Here is a 27758-nt window from a genome sequence, read left to right on the forward strand (position 1 = left end):
TCCCTGCCCAGTGCTATGAGCACATAAACTACTTTCTCAGGCGATTGACCCTATGGATTAGAAGGGATCCCGTGCTGTGAAGAGTTCTTCACCTTCATTCTTGCTGCTTCAGTCCTGGACTTGTAACAGAATTCCACCAGAGCAACGAGCATCGCCAGACCCAGTCCGCCAATCAGGATGTAGAAAACTCCTGCCACGTTGCTGAGACTCAGGGCACTCGTCTTGTCCTGGCAGAGGGAGAGGCACAAACTGGCTCAGAACACTCACTAGCATAGAAGCACAGTACAGTTAGAGCACAGACACTGAGTCACAGCGTAAAGCAGGGAGAGGAGTGCAGAGTGACAGGAAGGAACGAGGGTTGTGAGGCAAATTACACCCCTTCCTGTGCCATCACTGATTTGCAAACATTCAACCTTTGTGACAGCCTGTGACTCAGCACAAATACAAACGTGTTTCACAGGGGAAACAGTGGCGCTCACCCTCTAGAAACCACCCTGGGCATGTTCAGCACCCACCCATGGACAGCACCAAAATGGGCTCTTTTATCACTCACCCACAATGTTCAGTACCCATTTAGCACACACTGTTGTTGACAGCACAGACAGGGCCCAGATAGGTCCCTTCCTCACTCTCGCCCTCCCTTTTGGATAACATTCTGACAGAAGCCTCCATTCCTCAGAGGCTCAGTTTTCCTGTCATTGGTCACATCTGGGCGGATGATTGCTGGGTGAATGGCCTTACTAACCACCGGAGACACCAAAGGGACAATCTATAAGTCTGTCCTAGAATGAAGTCAGGATGAGAAGAGCACAGCTATGAGCTCAGGTCTAGGCGTAGTCTGTAGGTCTCCCACCCATGAGTAGAGGCACATTGGCAGCGGAAGGGTTAAATATCCACTCACCTATATCCATCAATAGCCCAGTTTATTGGAGAGAATCTGCCCTATTCATGTCTTCCCTTCATGGGGGGTGGGGTGTGGGGTTCTCCTCCTGACTGTCAGTCTGTGCATGAACTCACAGTGGAGGGAACACCAGGTTGGAAATTTCCTGGTTTAGAGTCACTGGGACACTTGGATCACTGGACAACCAAGGATCTGGGGTTTAATGTCTTGAGCAAGATCCATGAGTGGTGCTTTGTACAGAGAGGCAGAAAGTAGTCTGCCTTAGAAATAGCTCTGGGCCCATCCCTGCCTGTTCTCCATCCTCCCCATCACTTCTGTCTTCCCTGCCTGAGGGACAGCTCACAGACTAGAAGAAATGACCCCCCCCCGGAGGCTGTAGGACTGGGAGTGAGACCAAATGCCACTTCTTTGTGGTGTATGGACACTGAGGTCTTGATGGATCTAACATCAACAGGGGCAATGGAGATATTGCTGGACTTTGGTGAGAGTGGGAGCCCAAACCAACTAACTTACACTGATCCTTTACTCTGTCCCTAGAGGAAAGTAAGAAAAGCAGGCAGTGAGGAGAATGGAGTCAGAATGGTTCCCCCAATCCTCTCACCTGTCTCCCTTACCCGTCCTCCCACCACTCCCAACTGCAGTACCTTGGAGAGTAAATTATATACATCTCCCAGCCAGTGGGGAAGTTACAGGTATGGAGCTTTTCTCAGTAACAGGGGCCTCTGAGAGAGGGTTCTGGAATCATGCGGAATTCGAAAGGGCAAGAGTGGACACAACTGGTGTTCAGGGGACACCAATGAATTGCCTGAATGTGCAGGAGTCATTGTCTTTCTTAGCGGCAAACTTGCAATATTTATTGGTTAACAAACAAATATTGGGAAAGGGGAGAGAATGAAGTGGGAGGGTGGTGGGGACGGGGGACTGCAATGACTGGAGGGGCATGTTGGGAGAGAGAGGGAAGGAGTGAGGGAGAGAATACAGAGAGAGATTGGATAGAGTGAGGGGGTTGTGGTTCAAAGGGGAGATAATAGAGATAAAGGGTATAGAGGGAGGGAGATTAAAGGGAGTTTTGAATGGAAGTAGAGAGTGAAATGGAATGGAGAAAGGTAGGTGGAGTTGACAGTGGGGAGAGAGGTGGGGATGGATGAAAGAGGAGGATTCATATGGAGGGAGGGGATAGAAGGAGGTGAGGATGGGAGAAGATTGGATAGAGGAAGGCATGGATGGAGGAAGATTGGATAGAGAAAAGTAAGGATGGGAGGAGATGGCATAGAGAAAGGTGTGTATGGGAGAAGATGGGATAGAGGGAGATTCATATGGAGGAAGGGGTTGGGGAGGTGTGGATGGGAGAAGATGGGATAGAGGGAGGTGTGGATGGGAGGAAATGAGATGGAGGGAGATGAGGATGGAGGGAGGTGGAGCTGGGGCAAGAAGCTGGTGTGAGGCATGACACCAGCACAGAGCAGAGGGGCTGCAGACCCTTGACTCTCTCTGCAGTGCGGTGAGTCCCACCAGTGTGGCAGTGAGACCCCACACCCTGGATCTCCAGCACAGGCTACACTGGCTCCTTGGCTGACAAGCTCAGGCTTAGAGAGGGTCCGTGGTTCCGGAGCGGCTTAGCCTGCCTCGGGTATCGTGCGATTCGTGCATTTCATGCAGTAACTAACCTTACTGCTGGAGTCTTTCCTTCCACATTCACCTTTACCGTACCACCATTTGTTTTTCAGCTTGTCTAAGATGCCTTGCTCACTGAGTTTCAATACTGCAAGGTTTACTCGATTTCTTCTCGTGAAACATAACATAAATAACATTATCAATGTTATTTTATGTTATCCATTAGAAAACACATTTCAGATTCACAGTTCCAAATGATAGAGCGGAGGGCTCCGTCTGGCTGGGAAAGTGCCCCACTCCCAGCGACACGTGCCAGCTCCTTCACCATGTAACCAGCAACACCCCGCACCAGACCGTGACAGGAGATACATCCTTGGCCACTTTTGGGGAATCACAGAAACTTCTGGGGCATCAGCTGAGGACTCTCTCCCATGGCATCCAGCCAGATGCAGAGATGTAGGGTGAGATACAGCCTCTGGCAGCCGAGGGTGAAGAGGCAGAGAGGCAGATTGGTCAGGTGTGCCGATGGTCACTCTCGGCAGAGAGGCAGATTGGTCAGGTGTGCCGATGGTCACCCTCGGCAGAGAGGCAGATTGGTCAGGTGTGCCGATGGTCACCCTCGGTCAGGTTGTTTCTCGCCAGGACTTCTGGTGCTGGGGACAGACCATTGAGGGAACTGACTTTGTTACGGGGCCTGAGCTCATCTGAAAGAAGCAGTCTTGCCTCATTTGGAAGTGAAGTGAGTTCAGTCTGGTCCAGGAATGAACTGGTAACTCACACTCCTCCAGAAACAGGGCTGGGGATCTCTGTCTCATTAACTCAGGGATTGGGAGAGTCTGTCCCAGTGAGGAAGAAAACTGTGGGCTGGTGTCTCAGGTATTTGTGATTCCTGCTTTGTCCTGTTCTGTGTCCAGTCAGTTACTGGTCAGGAATTGATCAGTCACTACTCAGAGTCTGGTTGGTTATTGATCAGTGTTCAGTGTCAGTTAGTGCTCTGACTCCAGTCAGTTACTGGTCAGTGTCTGACCATAAGATCAAGGACATAAGAGCAGAATTAGGCCATTTAGCTGATTCATCATGGCTGATCTATTTCCCTTTCAATTCCATTCTTCTGCCTTCTCCCTGTAACCTTTCATGCCCCAACTAATCAAGAACTTTTCAACCTTCGCCTTATATATACCCACTGACCGAGCCTCCATAGCTACCTGTGGCAACAAAATCCACAGATTCGCCACCTTCTGGCTAATGAAATTTCTCTTCCTTCTAAAATGAGGCAGCTCTATTCTGAGGCTGTGCCCTCTGTTCCTAGACTCACCCACCAAAGGAAACATCCTCTCTATATATACTCTTTTGAGGTCTTTCAACATTTAACAGATTTCAATGAGATTCCACCCCTCCCCCCCAGCATTTCTTCTAAATTCCATCAAGTACAGACCCTGAGCCATCAAACACTCATCATATGTTAACTCTTTCGTTTCTGGAATAATTCTCCTGAAACTCTTCTGAATCCTCTTCAACATCAGCACATCCTTTCTTCAATAAGGGGCCCAAAACTGCTCACAATATTCCAGGTGAGGCTTCACCAGTGCCTCAACCTGATAAAGGTACAGCGTCACATTTTAGCTTTTATATTCTAGTCCTCTTAAAATGGATGCTAATATTCCATTTGTCTTTCCCATCGCTGCCTCAACATGCAAGATAACCTTTAGGGAATCCTGCATGAGGACTCCCAAGTCCCTTTGCACTTCAGATTTTTGAATTTTCTCCCCATTTAGAAAATAGCCTATGCTTTTATTCCTTCTACCAAATTGCATGACCACACACTTCCCAACTGTATTCCATCTGCCATTTCTTTGCCCATCCTTCTGCAGCCTGAGGAATGCAAAACATCATATCATCTGCAAAACTGGTCACAAAGCCATCAATTCCATCATCCAAATCATTGACATACAATGTAAAAAGAAGTGGTCCCAAGACCGACCCCTGCGGAACACCGCTAGTCATTAGCAGCCAATCAAAAAAGGCTCATTTTATTCCCACTCTTTATCTCTTGTCAATCATATCCATGCTAGTATTCTTCCTGTAATAACATGGGCTCATAGCCTTGCTAAGCATGGCATCTTATCAAAAAACTTCTGAAAATCTAAGTACAAAATATCCACCAATTCTCCTTTGTCTATCCTGCTTATTATTTCAAAGAATTCCAACAGATTTGTCAGGCAAGACCTTCCCTTAAGTCCTGACGAAGGGTCTTGGCCTGAAACATCGACACTGCTTCTCCTTGTAGATGCTGCCTGGCCTGCTGTGTTCCACCAGCATTTTGTGTGTGGTGTTTGAATGTCCAGCATCTGCAGATTTCCTCGTGTTTGACCTTCCCTTAAGGTCAGTTATTGTTCAGCAACTGGCTAGTGTCTGGTCAGTTACTGGTAAGTGTCTGGTTAGTTACTGGTTATTTATTACTCAGTGTCTAGCCAGTTATTGGTCAGACTTTGGTTAATCTCTGGTCAGTTTCTGTTTAGTCTCCAGTCAGTGTTTGCTCAGATGCAGGGATGGGTGGCTATTGAGGAGTGCTATTAACCCTTTCCCTCCCTCTGTGTAAGATTCCTGGTGAATCTGTGAATTCACCGCAGAAGCAGAAACTTGATTGAGACAGAAAGTCCTACTCTAGTGGATAGCAGAAAGTACTGGACATGCCTGGTCTCACCACTGTCCAAGATAGCTGGATCCCAGCTCTGGGGTACTGGAGACCCAGTCCAGGGAATGCCCACTGTTCCAGACTCAGACTTAGACATCACTGAGGTGGATATAAAGGATGTGAAGAGGCAGAGAGAGTCAGTACTGGTCACAGCCATTTTGGACAGACAGCCTTTGGTAACAACCTGTGGGGGCAACTACCCTCAGAGCATGGGGTCAGTTCACCTGAGTGTGGAGAAAATTTCCCTCAGAGTGTGCAGCCAGATCCCTTCTGAGTGTGGGATTAGTTCCCCTCTGAGAGTGGGGCCAGTTCTCCTCAGGGTGTGGGGCGAATCCTCTCGAGGGTGGGGCCATGCTGGTTGTCTGCTGGTTACACAGTTGTGTTTTTTACCCAGGAGTTTCCCACTGGAGCTGACCTTCGCGTCACTGCCGCCACTGCCACATTCTCCCTTGTCGTACCACCATTTGTTTTTCAATTTGTCCAACAGTCCCTGTTCGTTGAGTTTAAGAACTGCCAGGTTTACTGGGTTTCTTGCAAAGATAAAACATACTCATCAGTTGTGAGCAGAAAAAGTGTCCATCAGAATTGGAGACGTTATTTCACGAAGAGCTAAAGTGGTGAAATATTGATACTACGGAGTGTGGAAGAAGTGTCGATTAGGGACAGGGAAAGGGTCAGGATTGGATTGGGTATAGGGTCAAAGACTTGGATGGAGTCAGGGTCAGGATCATGAACAAGTCAGGGATGGGGACAGGGTCAGGTGTGGGGGTTGGGGATTGGGACAAAGTTGGGGCAGGGATGGGGTCAGATCAGGGTGGGAGGTCAGAATTGGATTTAGGGTCAGGGTTGAGATCAGCGTCAAGGTTGGAGTCAGGATGTGACACCCTGCCACTTTGTTTATGGCCCATTTCTACATTATCCAGGTCCCCCACTTGCCTTCATTGGGATCTTCCTCTTCATTAAATCCATTTTAAAGTTTAAGGTTACCAGTATGCTAAGGTAGTGGGGTTATTACTTGTGCTTAATGTTGGGGAGTTTTTAATATAGGGAATGGGTGCTGTGTACCAATTTGTCGGGGTGTGAAGGGGAGGGCCAGGAATGCGGGTAAAGTTGGGCAATAGAGGTGGAGGAAGGGGACTGGCAGTGCAGGGAGGGGTGGTGTGGAACCTGACGGTGGGGGGTGGGAGAAAGGAAAAGAACTGATGGTGCTGTGGGCTGAACTTGGCCCCCTGGTGGGGAGAGAGCTCAGGTTTATGGGGGTTTGTATGAGGGGTGTAGATGTTCAATTTAGGTGTAGAGTTGGGAGATGGAGATGTAGGCCTCCCCGTGGGAAGAGAGAGGCAGGGTGGAGGATGGGACCTGGTATTAAGTGAGCTCGTTTGTGGGTATGAGGCCAGGGTTAGTTGGGGTGTTGTCTGGGTTAGTTGGGCGTTGGCCTTTGGATGTTAGGATTAAGGGTTGGGGTGGGGTTGTCTATGTGGGGCTGGGGTGTTAGGGTTGTGGAGTTTAGTGTTGGAAGATATGTGAAGCTGTGATGGATAGGGTTGGTGGCCAAGGTTAGTCAGAGTGCAGTGAAGAGTAGCCTGGTGAAAGTCTTCGGTCCTGGTACAAATGTGAAACCGGGTCAGCTGTCCTTTGACAATGCCTCTGAAAGTGTGCTTGGGATGGTGGCTCCTTGTGTGTAGGAAGGTGTAGGTATCTGCAATTTTAAAAAGTACTTGGGTGGCCAGTTTCGGCCTGCCTTTTCCCAGTGTAGTGTCCAGGAAGCCAATTTTCTCCCTACTTTTGGCTTTAACCTTAATGGATGATGAGTGTTCAGGATTTGGATAAATTCCTCTAGTTCTGACTCAAAATATGTCCACACTCCCCAGATGTCATCCAAGTATTTGTAAAGACACGTGGGTTTTCTGGGACACTTTGGATAACCCGTCTCTTCCCACTTTGTCATGTATATATTGACATAGTGTGGAGCAAACTTCTTTCCCATTGTTGTGCCCTTGACTTGCAAGTAGAAGTCATCATTGAATTTTAAGCCATTTTTAGTCAGGCTGAGGTTTAAGGAGTTTTATCAAGACCTTGTCTGCTGTCCCTATATGAGGGTTCTTCTGCAGGATATCGCTCACTGCCTCTAAACCTCTGTCTGTTTCTATATTGGTGTATAGGCTTTCAATGTCCACGGTGAAGAGTATGGCCTCCAGGAGCACTGACATGGAATTGACATACTGGATGAAGTGTTATTTGTCCTTGAGAGTTTAAACTAATTTGGCAGGGGAATGGGAACCGGAGTGACAGAGCTAAGGAAGTGAAAACAGAAATAAATCAAAGACAGTGTGCAACAGAAATGACAGAAAGGACAGGCAGGAGATGAGGTATAATCACAGCTAGTGGGATGATTTACAGGGCAATAGAGGCATGGTGCAGTTAAAACAGAAAGCAACAAATACTGGACTGAAAGTGTTATATTTAAATGCACGCAGCATAAGAAACAAAATGGACGATCTTGAAATTCAGCTATAGATTGGCAAGTATGACATTGTGGCCATTTCAGAAACTTAGCTAAAGGATGGCAGTCATTTGATATATGGTGTATTAGAAAGATAGGTTAGTAGGCAGAGGGGGTGGTGTGGCCCTGTGTATAAGAAATAATATTAAATCATTAGAAAGAGATGACATAGCATTGGAAGATGTAGAGTCTCTAAGGGTTGAGTTAAGAAATGACGAGGGTAAAAGAGACACTAATTGTAGTTGTATACAGGCCTCCAAACAGCAGCCGGGATGTGGATTACAAATTACAGCAGGAGATAGAAAAAGTGTGTCAGAAGGGCAATGTCATGATAATCGTTGGGGATTTTAACATGAAAGTGGATTGGGAAAAGTCGGCCAGTACTGGACCTCAAGAGAGAGAATTTGTAGAATGTCTAAGGGATGGCTTTTTATGAAAGCTTGTTGTTAAGCCCACTAGGTGATCGGCTCTGCTGGATTGGATGTTGTGCAATGATCCTGATCCTGACGAAGGGTCTCGGCCCAAAATTTCAACAGTGCTTCTCCCTATAGGTGTTGCCTGGCCTGCTGTGTTCCACCAGCATTTTGTGTGTGTTGCTTGAATTTCCAGCATTTGCAGATTTCATTGTGTTTACAATATGATCAAGTTCACTTTGAAATTTGAGAAGGAGAAACTAAATTCCAATGTGTTGGTATTTTAGTGGAATAAAGGAAATTACAATGGTATGAGAAGGGAACTGGCCAAATATGACTGGAAAGGGACACTGGCAGAGTAGCAATAGCTGGAGCTTCTGTGAAAAATGAGGGAAGTGCAAGACTGATATATTCCAAATAAAACATTTTTGAATGGAAGAAGGACACTACCGTGGCTGACAAGTAAAGTCAGAGCCTAAGTAAAAGCAAAAGAGAGGGCATACTAGGAAGCCAAAGCATTAATAAGGACCTTTCAAGAATCGATAGATTCTGGTATTGTACCGGATGACTGGAAAATTGCAAATGTTACTCCACTATTTAAAAAGGGTGGAAGCAGCAGAAAGGAAACTATAGACCTGTTAGCCTGACATCAGTGGTTGGGAAATTGTTGGAATCAATTGTTAGGGATGAGCTTACGAAGTACCTGGAGGTACAAGACAAGATAGACCAAAGACAGCATTGTTTCTTGAAAGGAAAATCCTGCCTGACTAACTTACTGCAATTTTTTGAGGAAATTACAAGCAGGATAGACAAAGGAGATGTAGTAGATGTGGTGTACTTGGATCTTCAGAAGGCTTTTGACAAGGTGCGGCTCATGAGGCTGCTTAGTAAAATAAAAGCCCATGGAATTACAGGGAAGTTACTAGCATGGGTGGAGCATTGGTTGATTGGCAGAGTGGAAATAAAAGGATCCAATTCTGATTGGTTACCACTGGAATTCTACAGGGGTCGGTGTTGAGACTGCTGCTTTTTACAATGTATGTCAATGATTTGGACTATGGGATTAATGGATTTGTGGCTAAATTTGCCAGTAATACAAAGATCGGTGGAGGAGCGGGTGGTGTAGAGGAAACAGCGAGCCTGCAGAGAGGCTTAGATAGTTTAGGGGAATGTGCAAAGAAGTGGCAAATGAAATAAAATGTTGGAAAGTGTATGTCATGCACTTTGGTGGAAGAAATAAACACGCAGACTATTATTTAGATGGGGAGAGAATTCAAAATGCAGAGATGCAAAGGGACTTGTGAGTCCTTGTGCAAGATACCCTAAAGGTTAACCTCCAGGTTGAGTTGGTGAAGAAGGTGAATGCAATGTTGGCATTCATTTCCAGAGGTATAGAATATAAGAGCAGGGATGTGATGTTGAGGTCTTATAAGGCACTCGTGAGACCACACTTGGAGTATTGTGTGCGGTTTTGGGCTCCTTGTTTTAGAAAGGATATACTGACATTGGAGAGGGTTCAGAGAAGATTCGCAAGAATGATTCCAGGAATGAAAGGGTTACTCTATGAGGAACGCCTGGCAACTCTTGGGCTGTATTCCCTGGAGTTCAGGAGAATGAGGGGGATCTCATAGAAACATTCCGAATGTTCGAAGGCCTGAACAGATTAGATATGTCAAAGTTATTTCACATGGAAGGGGAGTCTAGGACAAAGAGGGCACAACTTCAGGATTGAAGGATGTTCATTTAGAACAGAGAAATTACTTTAGTCAGAGGGTGGTAAATCTGTGGAATTTGTTGCCATGAGTGGCTGTGGAGGCCAAGTCATTGGGTGTATTTAAGGCAGAGATAGATAGGGTCTTGATTAAGAAGGGCATCAAAGGGAATGGGGAGAAGGCAGGGGAGTACGGATGACTGCAAGAATTCGATCAGCCCATGACTAAATGGTGGAGCAGACTCGATGGGTCGAATGGCCTACTTCTGCCCGTATATCGTATGGTCTTATAATGTAGCTGGAGTGTTTCTGCGATAGTGGGTTAAGGAAGGCATCAATGTACTCTGCTATCCTGTACGACTCACTGCTGCAGTCTGACACGATGGGTCTGCCGGGTGGGATTTCTCCGGAGCAGTCCATGAGTCTGGGTTCTTGTTTGAGGAGAATATTGAATTTTCTTGCTCATGGCTGTGTTCCTGTCAGATACTCCACTTGCTTCTCTTTGAGCTTTTTAGCCCTCAGTTCTTCCAAAATGTTCTTAATTTCCTCCTGAGTTTCCCTGTACATAGGTTCTGTCAGTTGGCATAGTGTTTGGTGTTGTTTAATTGTCTGTGTGCCTCAAACAGGTGTTGTTGCCTGTCCATCTTGCCAGTCCTTGACTGGCTCATTTCACCTGATAACAATCATCTTATTTCCTTTAAACTCTTTCAGGGCTGCTCTCTCTTTCCTGGTTAAATTGGGTTTATCTTGCATTTCTGTCTCTCTCTCAACCCTCTCAATCATATCATTCAGTATACGCTTGAATTTTAGAATGGCCTCTGATATCTCCCCCCTCTTGGGCATCCAGTGTGAGGGTGGGGTGAAAGGGGTTCTTCTACCTTCTGAGTAATCAAAAGAATCTCTGAGTACCGTTTCCCTATAGAATTCAGCTACAGTATGTCCCTGGGGTCAGGGTTGGGTCGGAGTTGGGGTTAGGTTGTGATTATACAGGTAGTGAGAAAAATGTCCATCTAGTGTTTGTGAATCTCGTACTGGAGTTGCTGTAACACTTTGGGAATACCAGAGTTCCTATAGTTACCAGGGTTATTAAGTCCACCACATGGTAGCAGATGCCTGCTCCTCTCTCTCCAATTACTCTTCCACATGGGTAAACTAAGACAATCATCAGTAAACAACAAATTAGGGTCGGGATCAAGGATTAGTGCCAGGATCGAGTGTCGGGGTCTGCATTGGGATCGAGAGTCAGGGCTGTCTACAGTCACACCCTCGACAACCTCCAATCCCGTACCAAGGGAGACCAGGTCAGAGCCCTGCAACCCCTTGACACCATTGATCGCATCCTCACTAATGGTCCCAATGACACCTCCCCACTGTGATACCCTCCCACACTGTGATCCCACTTTGCCCACACCACTCCCCACTGTCATCTCTCCCTCATCCTCCCTTTCCCGCACTTCTCCATCCACCTCCTCTTCCTGTCTCCAACTCCCCTCTGAACCGCCTTCCCCACACCTCCCCATTCCTCTCTGTCCCACACTCCTCCACTCCCCTCTGCCCCACCTTCCCCACCTCCCTCTGTACCCTCCCCAATCCCCTCTGTCCCTCCCCCTCTACCCAGTGGTGTATCTAAGATATGGCAGGTATGGCACGTGCCCTGGGAGCCACTGAGCAGTTTCTATTAAAGTCAGACAAGTCATCCTCGGATAGTGAAAAAAGAATTTTCTTCAGATGTATGATCTGTCTTTGACTATCATGAGTGAGAAGCACTGGGATGGTCTTATTTCAGAGCATGGTGTAATCAGACCATGACACGTTTCTTCACGAAGAAGAAGGAAAGTGGAGCTAAAGGACGGAATAGACGAGAGTTGGAGGTGGAGGAAGCCAAGAAGTCGAGTAAGTTCTTCATACCCTTCTTTGAAAAGCCTGGAACAAGTAGTTCAACACGTTCCATGGAGTCTCCTGCACCTGCTACAAGTTTGTTAGAATCCGAAGGTGGATCAAGTACTAATGCGTCACAGGCCGAGGAAGAAGTCAAGTCAGATAAATCTGAGTATGATGAGATTAGGAGTGAGTCTGCCACAGAGAACGTGGACATGACAGGAGGGGAAGACGATGGTGGTGATGGTGATGTTGAGTTTACTGACGAGATTTTACCTGACAGGATTGAACCTGACGACACTGAACCTAGTGAACTGGACAGTGTCAAAGAGCCTCGAACTGTCATACCAAAAGTGATTGAACAGCTTGACACTGGACTTCTGAAGTTTGACAGGGATACACCCTATCCTCGTTATATGCATCTTCAGACAATGCAGATTTGTGGTTATGCGAGGATCCTATTTCTACCAATGTCTCCTTATATGCATCCAAAACTCACAGTTATGTGAGGAGCACTGCTTTCCTGCCAATACAAGTCATATGCATACATCTCACAGTCTTGGTTTTGGCAACGTATGGATGTGCGATCTTGCGCTCTTAAACTTTTGTTGGTTTTACCTATGGTGCAGTGATTTTGTGTTTAAAATATGTAACTACGCCTCCTAAGTGTCTGATATCATGTCCTGGGCCATCAGCTGAGTGGGAGAGAACTGCTTTAACACTTGAAAAAAAAGTTGGAAATTATAAACAGCACGGAATCAGGTGAAGGTAACACAGCTCTGGGACGCTACTGCCGGGAACAGAATCTTGCCTTTAAAGTTTTTTGTTGCTTGACAATGTGCCAGCCCATCCTAAACATTTGGACAGCCTTCATCTCAACATAACAGTGCGCTTCTTGCCGCCTAACACAACATCGCTGATTCAACCACTCGACCAGGGTGTGATCCACATTCAAGGCGGTTTTTTTACTGCAAACTATCTGTCAGATGCGGCAAACAACAGGTGATTTTGAAAATCCCGGGAATTTACCAATGGTGAGGGAATGGTGGAAGTTGGAACACTTGGCACAAATGACAATGGACATGGAGCCAAGTTTTGAACAGAGTCAGCATTTCAGTCATTCCCTGCCGTCAACCCTTCTTCCCTACAAACAAATTTATGCTGAAAAACAAAATGCTGCCAAGCAAACAACCATCACCACCTTCTTCAAACCGGTGTCATGTCCTGCTGCCAGCAGTTCTAAGAGTTCTGTGAGTTTTCCTTCACCCCTTGCTGTGCTCGATATGATCCTGACGACCACAACCATCCACCTTATCCATGTAAAGCTGCCCGACACCACAACAACCACTCATCTCCCAGAGTGAACACACCTGCCACTGTTGGTGAGCACTATACACCCTAGTATGTTAACTTTCTATGATTTATTACATTGAGTATTATCTTAAATTGATGAAATATAATACGAATGTTGCCTTGTGGTACTGCTTTTGTGTCATATTGGTATGAAAATGTGAATAAATTACAGACAAAACATATTTAGGAAGCCCTTTGGAATGTATCCCTATTTTCTCCATTTAAATAATTATTCACATTATGTGTCAACTACGAGGAACATATCCTCTGCATATAACGAGGATAGGGTGTACTGGAAAAGCAATTCTGCCTGACGTGTTGAGAACAGAAATCATAAAGCTGGGTTCTAAGTATTTCCAGAACAGTGAGGGGCCTTTCCTATCAGCAAATAACAGCTCAATGAACAAAACTTGGTTCAAGAGGAAATTGGGAAATGGTCGTGGTGAGGAAGTGACTCCCTCATGGCTGGTCTATTGCCTTTCTAAAAAGTCTGCATTTTGTATCTGTTGTCTTCTCTATTCCTGATCAGACCATCAATCCTCATTGGAGCAGGAAAGTGGATTCAACCAGTGGAAAGCACCTGTAAGGATTAGTGTTCATGAAAATGCCAAGAATCATCGGGAATGCTTCACACAGTGGAAAGAAATGGAAAGAAATTTAGCTGGAAACAGAGGAGTTATTGACGCGGTATTTCAGTCACAGATTGAGAAGGAAAAGCAGAAGTGGCGTGATATCTTGATGAGAATCCTTCACTGCCTAAAATTCCTTGCAACTCAGAACCTGGCTTTGTGAGGACACAGGGAGTCACTTCAGCTAGACGATGACTCCAATGTGGGAAATTTCCTTGGCTTACTGAAAGTACTGGCCATCTTTGACCCTTTCATAAAAGAACACCTCACTCATTTGGAAAGTCATCCTGGATCCATGTCTTATCTTTCACTGGGTGTCCAGAACGAATTCATCCACATGATGGCATCTACTGTTTGCCAGAGTTTACTGAGAAGCATTCGTAAAGCCAAGTACTATGATCTCATGTTCAACTGGACTCCTGATCAGGCACACGGTGAGCAGATGTCAGAAGTAGTGAGGTATGTGGAAGTTTATTTTGAGAGGAAAACAGTCCATGTAAGAGAGTCCTTCCTTGGTTTTATTCAGACAAGCCACAAGGATGCTAAGAGCTTAGTTGAAGACATCTTGAAACAGTGAGTGAAGGTCGAAATGGAGCTACAAGATAGTCAGACAAAGTGCTATAACAATGCTGCTGTGATGGCTGGACACAGAAGTGGTGTTCATCCAAGAATAAGTGAAAAAAACAAACTGGCAGTGTTTGTGAATTGAAATGTACACTCAACTTGGTGGGTGTACATGCAACCAAGCAGGATACAATGATGGTCCTGTTTTTTGGAACCATCAAAGCTCTCTACATGTTTTTCTGTAATTCAACACAGCGTTGGGAAAAACACAAAAACGTTTTGCCTGTGGTTGCTAAGTCAGAGTCCGAAACCAGGTGGAGTGCAAGGACAGAAGTAGTGAAGCCCGTCAACAAGTACCTTGAGGAGATACTTCAAGTTCTCTAGGACATGATAGACAATGAAAATGAGACCAGTGAAACAAGAAATGACGCAAGGGAGCTGTACAACTGCATGTTGAGTTACGATTTTCTGATTTTGTTACATTTTTGGAACAAAGTACTCATTTGCATTGATCGTATTCAAAAGAGGCTGTAGGATCCTAGCATGAACTTTGATGCTGCCCTGGATTTGAAAGCCCTCCGAGATCATTCTTATGATGAAAGAGAAGTGTTGGTCAGTGAGTCACTCAAAGAAGGAGTTGGTCCCTGTCAAGAATGGAATATTGACATTGGATGACGTCAGAGACAAAAGAAACGAATGGCTGATGAGAACTCGAGAGACACTGGGTTAACAACTAAGGAGGAAATGGAAAGAGTCATGAAGGGAACACTCAAATGTCTTCACAGGGAAATGGGACGAAAGGTTCGCTTGCTTGCTCGACACTGACGCCAAGTTCGGGTTCCTTCTCGACGTCGAGGGACTGTGTTACGGTGCTGACAGTAATGACCTAAAGAAGAAGTGCGAAAATTTGGGCAAATTGTACAGCTCTGATATTGATGGACAGCAGCTATATGAAGAAATTTTGGATTGCAGAAAGTTGCTATCAAGGCGGGTCAACATGAAAATATCAAGACCTGAAGAGCTTCTTGAATTTATTGTTCAGTGTGGAGATGAGAGCGTCTTCCCCAAACCCCAAACAGGGGCACAATTTCAGTGCTTGCTGTAGGTGCTATTTTACATAGATACGCCCCTGCCTCTACCCTCTGTCCCCTGCCCCACTCCCCTATGTCCTCCATCCTCCACTCTCCGCTGTCACACCCTCCCCCACTCCCCACTGTCCCCACCCTACTCCTCTCTGACCCTCCCTCGATCCCCTCTGTACCCTCCCCCATTCCTCTCTGTCCCTCCATCACTCCCCTCTGTCCTCTCCCCACTTCCCTTTGTCCTCAATCCCCCCTGCCCCACCCTGCCTCAATCCCATCTGTCCCACCCTCCCCACCACCTATCCCTCTTTCAATCCCCTCTGTCCCTCTTTCAATCGCCTCTGTCCCTCCTTCAATCCCCTCTGTTTCTCCTTCAATCCACTCTGCCCCACCCCCTCAATCTCATTTGCCCCACACTACCCCATTCCTCTCTGTACCCTCCCCATTACCTTCTGACCTGCCTCGTAACTCCACACAGTCCCATCCCCAATCCCCTCTGTCCCTTCTTCCCTCTGTCCCACACTGCCCCACTCCCCCTGTCCTCTTCCCTCCTCTCTCCCCCTCCTCCCCTCTGTCCCACACTGCCCCACTCCCCCTGTCCTCTTCCCTCCTCTCTCCCCCTCCTCCCCTCTGACCATACTCCCCAACTCCCCTCTGTCCCCTCTCCCCCACTCCTCTCTCCCGCTTTTCCTCCCCTCCCCCATTCCCCACTGACCGCTCTCCCCTCCCCCTCTTCCTCGAACTCCCTCCCCCTCTCCCAAACTCCTTTCTGTCCTCCTCTCTCCCCTCTGTCTGTCCCTTACTCCACTCCCCACTATATCACCCTTCCCCACTTCCCTCTGTCCCCCCACTAGGCTCTGTCCCCATCCCCTCCATCCCCTTCCCCAACTCCCTCTGCCCCCTCCCCTACTCTACTCTGTTCCTCTTTACCTACTCCTCTCTGTTTCCCTCCCCTACTCCCTTCTTCCCCTTCCCCATTGCTCTCTGACACCACACCCCATTTTTCTGACACCCCTTCCCCACTTCCTCTCCCGTGTCCCCCCACACTCCCTTCTGCCCTCCTTCACTCCCCTCCCTTCTGTCACCTCCTCTTTCCCCCACCCCACTTTGTTTTCATCCCTCTCACCCCATTACTCTTCTCGTTATCCTCGTCTCACTCTCATGACCTGCCAATGACAGAAAGAGGTATCCTGGTTTCCCACCTCCTTCTCTGTCTGTCATGGTCTATTGTCCTCTCCTGTCAGCCCTTTACCTTCAGCATTACCTCCAGCTTATCCCCTTTATCCCCCTCTCCCTACCCACCTTCCCTGCGATTATCAGCCAACTTGTCCTCCTTCCCCTTCACCCCCACTTTCTTACTCTGTCACCATCCCCCTTCCTTTCCAGTCTTGATGAAGGGACTCGGCCTGAAATGTCAGCTGTTTATTCCTTATGATACATGCTGTCTGACACACTGAGTTCCTCCAGCATTTACACAGTAAATGGTGAACTTAAACTGGTGCAGTGGGGGAGACAATCCAGTTGTCTTCATCCACACAGGAACTACTGACAAACAAAAGGATTGAAGAACTCTAAGCAAAATTGAAAAGCAGAATTACAAGGGGGATGATATCTGGATTACTACAGGAGTCATATGTGAATTGGCAAAGGGTAAAGGGTAAATTGGCAATTGGCAAAGGGTAAATAGGATTAGTGAATTGTGGTGAGATGGAAATGGAATCTGACTGATGCATTGCTGATACCAGGAATGGAGAAGGAGAGAGCTGTTGAATTAGGATAAACTTCACCTAGTCTGTGCTGGGACCAGGAATCCTGTGATTCACATAAATCCAGCTGTATCTCAATCTTTAAACTATCTAGAAGGAGAGAGGCTGCAAGAACAAAATGTTGAATAAGCCAGGAGGTGAGAGAACGTGGGCACAGGTTAACATGGGGGGAATTGGCAATCAAAGTGTGATATAGGAACCTGGTCATAGTCAGGTCTTTGTAATCACAGGTTAAAAAAATTGCACTTAATTCAGGGAGTCAATGACGAGGTCCAGGGAGGAGTGGGATTGGTGGCGGAGGGGCTGAGTGAGTGTGACAAGGCTTGTGGGGCGATGGGGAATGTCAGGATACATGGGAGGGATGGGGAACATCAGGATACATGGGAGGGAGAGGAATGTTTGGATACATGGGAGGGATGGAAATGTTAGGATACATGGAGGGAGAGGAATGTTTGGATACATGGGAGGGAGGGAAATGTTAGGATACATGGGAGGGAGAGGAATGTTTGGATACATGGGAGGGATGGAAATGTTAGGATACATGGGAGGGAGAGGAATGTTTGGATACATGGGAGGGATGGAAATGTTAGGATACATGGAGGGAGAGGAATGTTTGGATACATGGGAGGGAGGGAAATGTTAGGATACATGGAGGGAGGAAGGGGAATGTCAGGTTACATGGGAGGGGGGTAAGGTCAGAATACATGAGAGGGAGGGGAACATCAGGATTCATGGGAGGGAGAGTAATGTCAGGATACATGAGAGGGACGGGAATGTCAGGATACTTGAGAGGGAAGGGAACGTCAGGATTCATGGGAGGGAGTGTAATGTCAGGATACATAGGAGGGAGAGGAACATCAGGATTCATGGGAGGGAGGGGAATATCAGGATACTTGAGAGGGAGGGGAACGTCAGGTTATATGAGAGGGAGGGAAATGTTCTAGTTTCTGAAGGACAGATATTCCCAGTCCTGTTTAAACTGTCAGTGATGGTCAGAGGGCCGAGATGATCACCGGTAGGTGGTGGGTATGACAGCACAGTGTGGACCTCAGGTTGTCTACTGATAGGTAAGAAACCAATAAAATCCTTTGTGTTGCCCAAATTCAAAAGGAAACAACCTACCTTCACACGTCTCAGAGCAAACTAACTGGTCTCCTATCAGACAGTAGGAATTAGCAGAGCTAACTACCAATGGTGCTGTCGCACTAGTTAGCATTGTTAATCTGTAACATTGTTGATTAAAGCCATTATCCTATTATTTCACTTCATTTCCCAATTACTTTTTCATTCCTGGTTATTGTTACATCAGCCTTTCAGCACTGGACAGCTCCGTACCAGCACAATGATCCTTACAGACCCTTTCCCAAACTTCCTCAGTAACCAGTCTCACCCACATCCCAAAATCAAGACTTATAAACTTAACTATTCTGAATAAAAACCTGAAAAAAAGTCAGCAGCCCAGGGAGCATCTGTGGGGAGAGGAAGAAAGTCAATGCCTCATCTTTCTCTGTCAATCCCTCAGCAGATGCTGAGCTTTTGTGGGATTTACTCTTATAATTTCTCACTCCCTTGCACGTTGACTTTTCAATTCATCTCTACCACACACTATGGGACCAGCTTTCATCTTCTCCTTACTCTGTAGATAGGATAATTCCTCCAAAGTTCCTGATTGTATTCCTTGGTGACACTATTGTTGATGGCCATGTTCTTCTCCATCTAACTTGCATCAAATTAAACTTCTCACCAACCTTTAGTTTCTCTGTATTTTCATTACGAGGGGTGATTGATAAGTTTGTATGCTAAGGTAGAAGGAGTCAATTTTAGAAAACCTAGCACATTTATTTTTTAACATAGTCGCCTCCTATGTTTACACACTTAGCCCAGCGGTTGTGGAGCAAACAGATCTTGCACTTCCAGAAAGTGTCCACAGCAGGGGCGATTGATAAGCTTGTGGCTCAAGGTGGAAGGAGATGAGTTATACAGTTCTCGTTACATGCACGTGTAGTTCAACTCAGAGTTACTATGCAGAAAGTTTGACGTTAATAGCTCATATCCTTCTACCTTAGGCCATGATCTTATCAATCACCCCTGATGAGTTATTAACTTTAAACTTTCTGCAGAATCAGTCAAAAAGTTGAACTGCATGAGCATGTAGTGAGAACTGTATAACTCATCTCCTTCTACCCCAGGCCACAAACTTATCAATCACCCCTGCTGTGGACACTTTTGGAGGTTCAAGATCCGTATGCTCCACGACCGCTGGACTAAGTGTGTAACTGTAGGAGGGGACTATGTTGAAAAATAAATATGTTAGGTTTTCTAAAATTGATTTCTTCTACCTTAGGCCACGAACTTATCAATCACCCCTTGAATAACAAAAAAGGTACAAAGTGCTTCAGGATGGTTTCAACAAGGGTTAAGTTACTGCACTAGTATATTATTCCTCACCATTACACCATCAGTTCACTAGTCCTTACTGTTACACAATCCGTGCACTAGTCCTTCCATTACACGATCATTGCGCTAATCCTCTGTAACATCATTAGTGCAGTTGTCCTCACTGTTACACTGTCAGTGCATTAGTTTTAACCTTTACACTGTTAGTGCACTAGTCCTCACTGTTATACCAATGATCTACTAGTCCTCCTTATCAGTATACTAGTCCTCACCATTACACTATCAGTGCACTAGCTTTTGCCATAACACTATGGTGTACTAGTCCCCACTATCAGTGCACAAGTCAGAAGACCATAAGGTATTGGAGCAGAATTAGGCCATTCAACCTAAACTTTGACATGCTTACTAATCAAGAAGTTATCAAACTTCACTTTAAATATACCGAATGGTTTGGCTTCTACAGTCTCCGTGGCAAAGAATTCCACAGATTCACCACTGTGTATCAAGAAATTCCTCCTCATCTCTGTTCCAAAGGGATGTCTCTCTATTCTGAGGCTGTGGCCTCCAATTACTCTATTGTCCTCACTGTCTTCACCATTCCTCACTGTTACACTATCAGGGCACCAGCCTAAAACCACCTAGGGTTCCATTAATGCTTGCCCTGGTCTCTTTGGATTACCCACCTTAGGGGAGATCCTTTGGGTGTGGCGACTCCATAGCCCTTGGAGTCTAGGTTCCCTCCCACTTTCATGGTGTCACATGGCTTCCTCTGCTCAATGTACTCATTCATGGTTGACTCCAACAGGTAGGCATATTTCCCTTTTGACTTCCGCACTCGTGTTACCCCTTCCTCTGTGGTCTTTACAAAGACTGAGGGCTCAGCAGACTTCATATACGCCCACATCTTCTCAAAGACAGCGATCTTGGATCTCTAGGGATCAGAGAGAAATGAACACCATGAGTCTACCTTAGTGCCATGCCACCGCAGCTTCTGTTCCAAAATCATCATTGGTCACCAACACACGATCATGGGTGCCATTCCCCAGTGCAGTAAATCTCGCACACACAGTTCAGCCACCACAAATGTACAGATATTTCACACGTTTACTGTTTAATCCTGTCCCCAACAATCCCAGTCCCATCACAGACCTAGATCCTAGTGTCTGCAACTTCCATATCTTGACAGATTGGCAAAGGGTAAATAGTAGGATTAGAGAGATAAATGTAAGGCTGACTTCACTCACCTCAACACTGGACTGATTCCACAGACACACTTTCAAAGACTCTACCACTCATGAGATCAGTATTATTTATTTTTTATTTGCACAGTTTGTCTCCTTTTGCACAATGGTTGAATGTCAGTCTTTGTTATGTTTCATTAATTCTATTGTATTTCTTTGTTTTCCTGCAAGAAAACAAATCTCAGGGTAGTAATGGTATCTTGACTTTGAAAATATGGTGAGGTGGAGATGGTTTGTGATTGATGGAGCACTGATAGTAGGGCTAGAGAAGTGGAGGGTTGTTCCAATAGGATGAACTTCACCTGATCTGTGTGGGGATCAGCCTCCCAGTGAATCACATAAATACGGCTGCGTACAGAGCTTTAAAATAACAAAGGGGGAAGGCTGCCAGAGCAAGATGTTCTGCAGGAGATGGGACAGTGTGGGTACAGGTTAACTAGGCGGAAATTGGCAAAGAGTAACATGCTGAGACAGAAACTATAAACAGTATGCAGCATGGAACAAGTCCAGAGGTTGGAAATAAATAGAAAGGCTTTACACTGTTTACTTGGAGGCATGTAGCATTTAGGATAAAGTGGATGAACTGACAATCCAATAACAATATATGAATGTGATCTGAAATTGATTACACAGATAGGGCCACCAGGACTGGATTCAATATTCCACGTTATATCATTTGGTAGATTGATAGAGGTTTATACAATTATGTGAGGCACAAATAGAGCAGACAGACAATTACCTTTTCCCAAGGATTGAAATGTCTAACACCAGAGGATGTGCATTTAAGATGAGGGGGGTAATTTCAAAAGAGATGTGAGGGGCAAGTTTTTTTTTACACAGAGACTGGTGGGTGCCTGGAATGCACCCCCTGGGGTGGTGATAGAGGCAGAGACTTTTAAGAGACATTTATATAGTCACATGAATGTGAGGAAAATGGAAGGACGTGGACATTGTGTAGACAGAAGAGATTAGTTTAGTTGACCATTTAGTTGGTTTGGCCAACACTGTGGACCTGTTGCTGTGCTGTACTGTTATATGTTCTATATCACATTCCAAGAAAGAGAAAAGAGTGAGGGAGCATTGTTAATCCAACAAGTTATCGGAATAGTGTTGTGTCATGATGTGGAGACAGTGTAATGTAATGTAGAACTGCTTTGGGTTAAAATTATGAATAACAGGTGTGCCTTGGGGTCTGTGAGTCTGAGAGTCTGGGGGCAAGGAATGGAGGCCTGGAGGCAGCTGGACCTGGGGTTAGAGATATTGTCTTGTTTTGTCCTGTTATTGCTGCTACTTGTGTTGTGTTGCATTGTGCCGTGTTACCTGGATTACTAGGTTACTGTGTTACTAGGATGTTACCTGGGTTACTAGGATGTTACCTGGGTTTCAGCAATTAAGTTACAGAGAAAGGTTGAACAAGTTAGGTCTCTATTCATTGGAGCGTAGAAGGTTGAGGGGGGGATTTGATCGAGGTATTTAAAATTTTGAGAGGGATAGATAGAGTTGACGTGAACAGGCTGTTTCCATTGAGAGTAGGGGAGATTCAAACTAGAGGACATGATTTGAGAGTTAGGGGGCAGAAGTTTAAGGGAAACACGAGGGGGTATTTCTTTACTCAAAGAGTGATAGCTGTGTGGAATGAGCTTCCTGTAGAAGTAGTAGAGGCCAGTTCAGTTGTGTCATTTAAGGTAAAATTGGATAGGTATATGGACAGGAAAGGAGTGGAGGGTTATGGGCTGAGTGCAGGTAGGTGGGATTAGGTGAGATTAAGGGTTTGGCACGGACTAGGAGGGCCAAGATGGCCTGTTTCCGTGCTGTGATTGTTATTGGTTATATGGTTGAACATTGTGGACATCCTATGTTGGTGCTGGATTGTTTGGCAACACTTACGATCTACCCCCAACAAGTCCTCAGGTGTGTTGGTTTTTAATACAAGGGACGCACTTTACTCTATATTTCAGTGTACATGGGATAAATAAATCTGAATCCATTCTGAATCTGAATCGGAGTAGTCTACAGGCCACCAAAATGTAACCTCTCTATAGGCTGAAGCATAAATGGGGAAGTATCTAAGGTATTTTGAAGGGTCTTAGGGCAACAGTCATCCCAAGAGTCAGGGCCTGTCAGGTGAGGAAGCAGAAGTGGACCCTGGGCTAAAAATGGCTGATGACAACTGATGGGAACCTAGTGAGGGAACTAGAGTCTCTACTGGCACTGCTAGGGTTGTCAGAACTGAATGACTACCCTCTGGTCCCACCATAGCTTGTTCTTGTGGAGTGAGATCACTGGTCAATGACTAGGTGACGGGTGGAGGAATTCTGGCATTGAGTCTGTTTGTGGGCGTGTGCTTTCACAAATTCACTGCCATTGTGGCTGCCCTATGCTGTGACCTCTGGAAGGGCAGCCTCTGGTGTGGCTAAACCCTTGCTGGAACATCAGAGAATGTCCTCTTGTTACTGGCAGGACAAATGAGATGGGCAGGAATCAGCTGACCCCATCTCAGCCCCGGACTCATACTTCTGTAGCCCTTCTCAAAACCGTGGCTGCCCCATGCACTAAAACTCCATCCCTGCCTTGAGTATATTCACTGGCTCCCTCCACTGTCCAGGGTTCCATGGATTCACTACCCTCTCCATCTCCATCCAAAAGGGCAGACTCAGATTCTGAGACCATGCCCTAGCTTGGGAACCATCACTTGGGGAAAAGAGTGGTGAGCTCACCCTGAAGAACTCCTTGGTTGATCCAGCATCCAGGGTTCCGTAGGCGATCTCCGTCTGTTTTGCCAGGTCTTCGGCACTCTCAATGGGCGACACCATCCTTTCGACGGTGAGGAAAGCAGCTAGGTTTGCCGTGTAAGAGGAGATGATGATCAGAGTGAAGAACCACCAAACTCCACCAACGATCCGACCTGACAGAGACCTGAACACATACAGGGCACGGGGTTGGGAGGGAACACCAAATGAGAGGCATTCAGAGGCATCCGAGGCCTAGTCTGGTGTCTGAATGGTCAGTAGCTGAATAAAGAGAAGCACACAGTGGAACTAGAGGGTGGATGAGGATGTCACAGTGATTCCCAATGTCTCATCACAGGACGTTACCCTATTCCACTCAGATGTTGATGACAGAGACAAAGACTGTACATTCACCAGTGCTTCCCACTATCTTCCCCCCCCCCCCACCGCCCTTCTCCCAGATATATTGTCTTGCTCAGATACATTGCTTTGCCCAGGGATCAGCCCCAGCTAGATTGTTCAGGGAGGAAGAGAGTTCTGCCCCCCTCCCACTTCCCAGGGTCAGCCCCTGTAAAGTGTGTTCAGTGAGGTAGAGAGATATACTCATCTCCCCACTGCCCTATCTTTCCACTCCCCTCCCCTCCCCACCCCAGTGAACTCTTCCCCTACAAACTCATGTCCCCTGCCAGCACTGACCAACTCTGTCACCAGCAGCAGCCAAAAGATCCTGTTAAACAGTGACCAGTTCCGTCCCAATGAATAGCAACTCTTATACCAAACTCAAACACTCTCACTAACCTTGTAAGGTAATGTAATTGGTGAAAATGTATATAATTGACAACCAACAACATTGAATTGGGGTTCATCCTAAGAGGATGGTTTGACATGATAACATATTGCACGGTTCTTTATCTGTGGTGTTTATGTTCAATGTTTTGAATACAATAAATGAGTTGTTTGCAGTTTTTCTGAAACCTAAAATGCCTCACATTGTTTTATTTGTGAAAACACACATTGTTGACCCCAATGCTCTAGAGTTCCAGAGTTATTGAACATGTTGGGCAACCCAGTTGCTTTGAAACTGCTGGAGTTGTGAGAGCAAACTGTTGTTGCTCAGTTTGTACAAACCAAGGCCCATCGTGCACTGTAAAATTCACTGTTGGTAACATTAAATTCTACTACAAGTTAGCTTCGCTCAGCAATTCCACGGCTGTGAGAGTGGTGAATCCACTGGAACACCAGCTTGAATAACATAAATACCAAACACTAAAAACTCACCTATTACAGACTTTCAGACTACCAAAGTCTGATCTCACCAGACAGTTGCTCTCCTTGCCCAACCTTGGTGATGCTAAACTACTGGAGCAATTTGACAACATGCTGTCTCTCCTGGGAAATCACCATCCTTGTTTTATTTTTAAAGAACTCTTCACACAAGTTCATATAGCTGTCACTATGCACCTGTAAAGGACTTTAGGGAGCTTGCTAAAGTGACTGATAGTCTACACTCAGCCAAACAGCGGTGCATCATTCCTCCTCCTTTCTCTACCTTAGTAAGCCTGGTCAGCAAGGCCCCCAACATAAGGACCAGATGTGAAACAGATGATAGCAGGTCTGTGTTTTTACTACGCTCTCTTTGGTATGAACAATAGGAAGTGCTGACCACTTTGCAGCTTCAACAGTGTCAGCTCATTGAGACACCACCGTGGGTTCCAGCTGCCAGGGTCATCTACTGGTCATTATGGACATCTTTTCAGAGTGACACAGGTGAGTGTTCTGTTAGATCATAAGACATAGGAGCAGAAGTAAGGCTATTTGGCCCATTGAGTCTGCTCTGCCATTCAGTGTCTGCCTAGCATCACCTATTGACGAGAAGGTGATGAAGTCTCGCTGGAGGTAGCAGGATCCAGACCTACGGGACATGATGGGTGACACTCTGCTTCAGTGTTTGATGTTACATGTGGGACTTATGCTGGATAAAGTGGCTAGACCTCTGGTCAGTGCAGATTTCCTGTGTGCTGATGAACTATTAATTGATCTAGGAACTGTTGGCTTGTGGATGTCAAGAACTTTCGATCATTACCATACTCCCCCAGTATGTTCCCCACAATGATTCTGTCAAGTGCATGTACCGGCACATGAGTTTACTTGTCTGTTGGGTGAAATCCGAAACCTCACTAAGCCTATATTCTCCACTACAGTCACAAAATATGGGGTCAAGCACATTTCCACAACTGATCTGCCAGTTCATGCTCATGCATGCAGACTGTACCCAGAAAAGCTGGCAACTGCGAAGGCTATGTGTTGGCCAAAATGAAAAGACTTGGCATTGCAGGCCAGTCAAATAGACCCTGGGTGGCCTCTATAGTGTCCATAAAGAAATTACTGACACCTTAATGAGATCACCATCCCCAATTGTTTAGGTACATTTAGCCGAGATAGTTTTTCCCAAAATCGACTTAGTAAGGGGCTACCATCAGGGGCCAGTGTGCTTAGAGGACATTCCCAAAGTGGCTAAATCCTGCTTGGCCTCTGAGTTTCTTTGCATGCTGTTTGGGTTAAAAAAGCAGCACAGACTTTCCAACTGCTGCTGGACTCTGTATTAAAAGACTCAGACTTTTTTTTTATTTACCTGGGTATCATACCTGTTGCCAGTGCATCCAAATCTCATCTCTGCACACCTTTCAAGTGCTTAAGCCAACACAGGTTGATTATTAACCCTGCTAAGTGCAAGTTTGGGTTTTCAACCAATGACTTTCTCGGCCATCGCATCTCTGCAGAAGGTGTGAAACTCTTCCCATCAAATATAGCCACTATTATGGATTTCCCACCACCCTGCACTACAAAGAAACTACAGGAGTTTTTAGAAATGGCCAATTTCTATTACCACTTCATTCTACGAGCTGCTGGACTTACTACGTTCCCCTGTGGAGTGTGCTTCCAAATATGCTGTGGGTACGGTGCACGAACAGTGTGTGACAGTCACTCGCCTTCTTCAACCGGCAGCTCTGTCCCTCCGAAAGGAAGTACAGCACGTTTGTCTGTGAGCTTCTTAGTCTCTGTCTGGCTGTCTACCACTTTTGTTTTCTTTTAGAGGGTCATCATTTCACAGCGTTCATTGACCATAAACCCTTTGTGCATGCGATAGCAAAAATATCAGATGGCAGCAACGCCACCTGGTCTACATATCTAAGTTCACAACTGATGTACTTACAACGTATCAAGGGGAAAAATAATGCCTTGGCTGATTGCCTCTGACAGTCAGCCATTGAGGCCGTACACATAGGGGCTGACTATGCCAGCATGGCAGACGACCAAGCTTCTGACCCAGAGGTCCTGGCTAACCGAACATCAGTAAAAGGCCTATGGTTGGCTGACATCAAGTTCGAGGAAATTGGGGTTTCTCTCCGCTGCGATGTCTCAACCAGTCACTCTTGTCCCACACTGCCTGCAAACTGGAGACAGACTGTTTTCGTGGCCTCTCACATCCAAGCTGGAAGGTCTCACAGAAACTGGCTGCACTGAAGTTCATGTGGCATGGCTTCAGAAAGGATGTGCGTGCTGGCACTGCAGCCTGTGAGGAGTGTCAATAGACCAAAGTTAACCATCATGTTTAGGCGCCATTTGCAATGTGGACCTTGTTGGTCCTCTTCCCTCTCCTGTGGTTTCACGCACCTCCTTACCATGGTGGACCATGTCACCAAGTGACCAGAGGTTGTCCCTCTGGCACTGAATGCGGTTGCAGACGTGGCTGGGATATTCATCAGCACCTAGGTTGCTCAGTTTGGCACCCCATCTGGTATTTACTCTGACTACAGTCCCCAATTCATTTCAGACCTTTGGACTAGAATGACCCAGAACCTCAGCGTTAGGCTACATCACACCACTGCACATCACCCCCAGTCCAATGGCCTATGCGAGCAGTTTCAATGCTCCTTAAAGGCTGCTCTGAGGGCTTCCCTGACTGATGAGGTTGGCATGATCATCTCCCATGTGTACTGCTGGGGCTTAGAGAGACTCCAAACCTCGTTAACCTGAATGGCCTCAAAATTCCCTTGCAAACCTTAAACCCATCACAAACCTTGTCACAAACATCAAATGCTGTCACAATCATCAACCATCTCACCTACCTCAAAACCCTCGCAAACTTCAAACACCTCAAACTCCCTCATAAACCTTGAAACCCCTTACAAATCTCAAACCTCCCTCCATAAACCTTGAACCCCCTCACTACTCTCAAAAATCTCAAACCCTCTCACTAACCTCAAACCCCTCAAAAACT

General features: G+C 46.1%; 1 protein-coding gene across 1 annotated transcript in view; it reads right to left on the reverse strand.

Moving 5' to 3' along the window:
* LOC132405711 (glutamate receptor 1-like) overlaps positions 1 to 27758 on the reverse strand; it is a 336150-nt gene that overhangs the window by 17995 nt on the left and 290397 nt on the right. Inside the window, exons 12-15 of the mRNA XM_059990746.1 lie at positions 23465 to 23663; positions 20190 to 20437; positions 5626 to 5740; positions 93 to 227 (exon numbers count right to left, since the gene is read on the reverse strand). Of these exons, the coding sequence (XP_059846729.1) occupies positions 93 to 227; positions 5626 to 5740; positions 20190 to 20437; positions 23465 to 23663 (697 nt within the window). The remainder of the gene's footprint in view (positions 1 to 92; positions 228 to 5625; positions 5741 to 20189; positions 20438 to 23464; positions 23664 to 27758) is intronic.

This window comes from Hypanus sabinus, chromosome 15 (assembly GCF_030144855.1).
Source record: "Hypanus sabinus isolate sHypSab1 chromosome 15, sHypSab1.hap1, whole genome shotgun sequence".
NCBI lineage: Eukaryota > Metazoa > Chordata > Chondrichthyes > Myliobatiformes > Dasyatidae > Hypanus > Hypanus sabinus.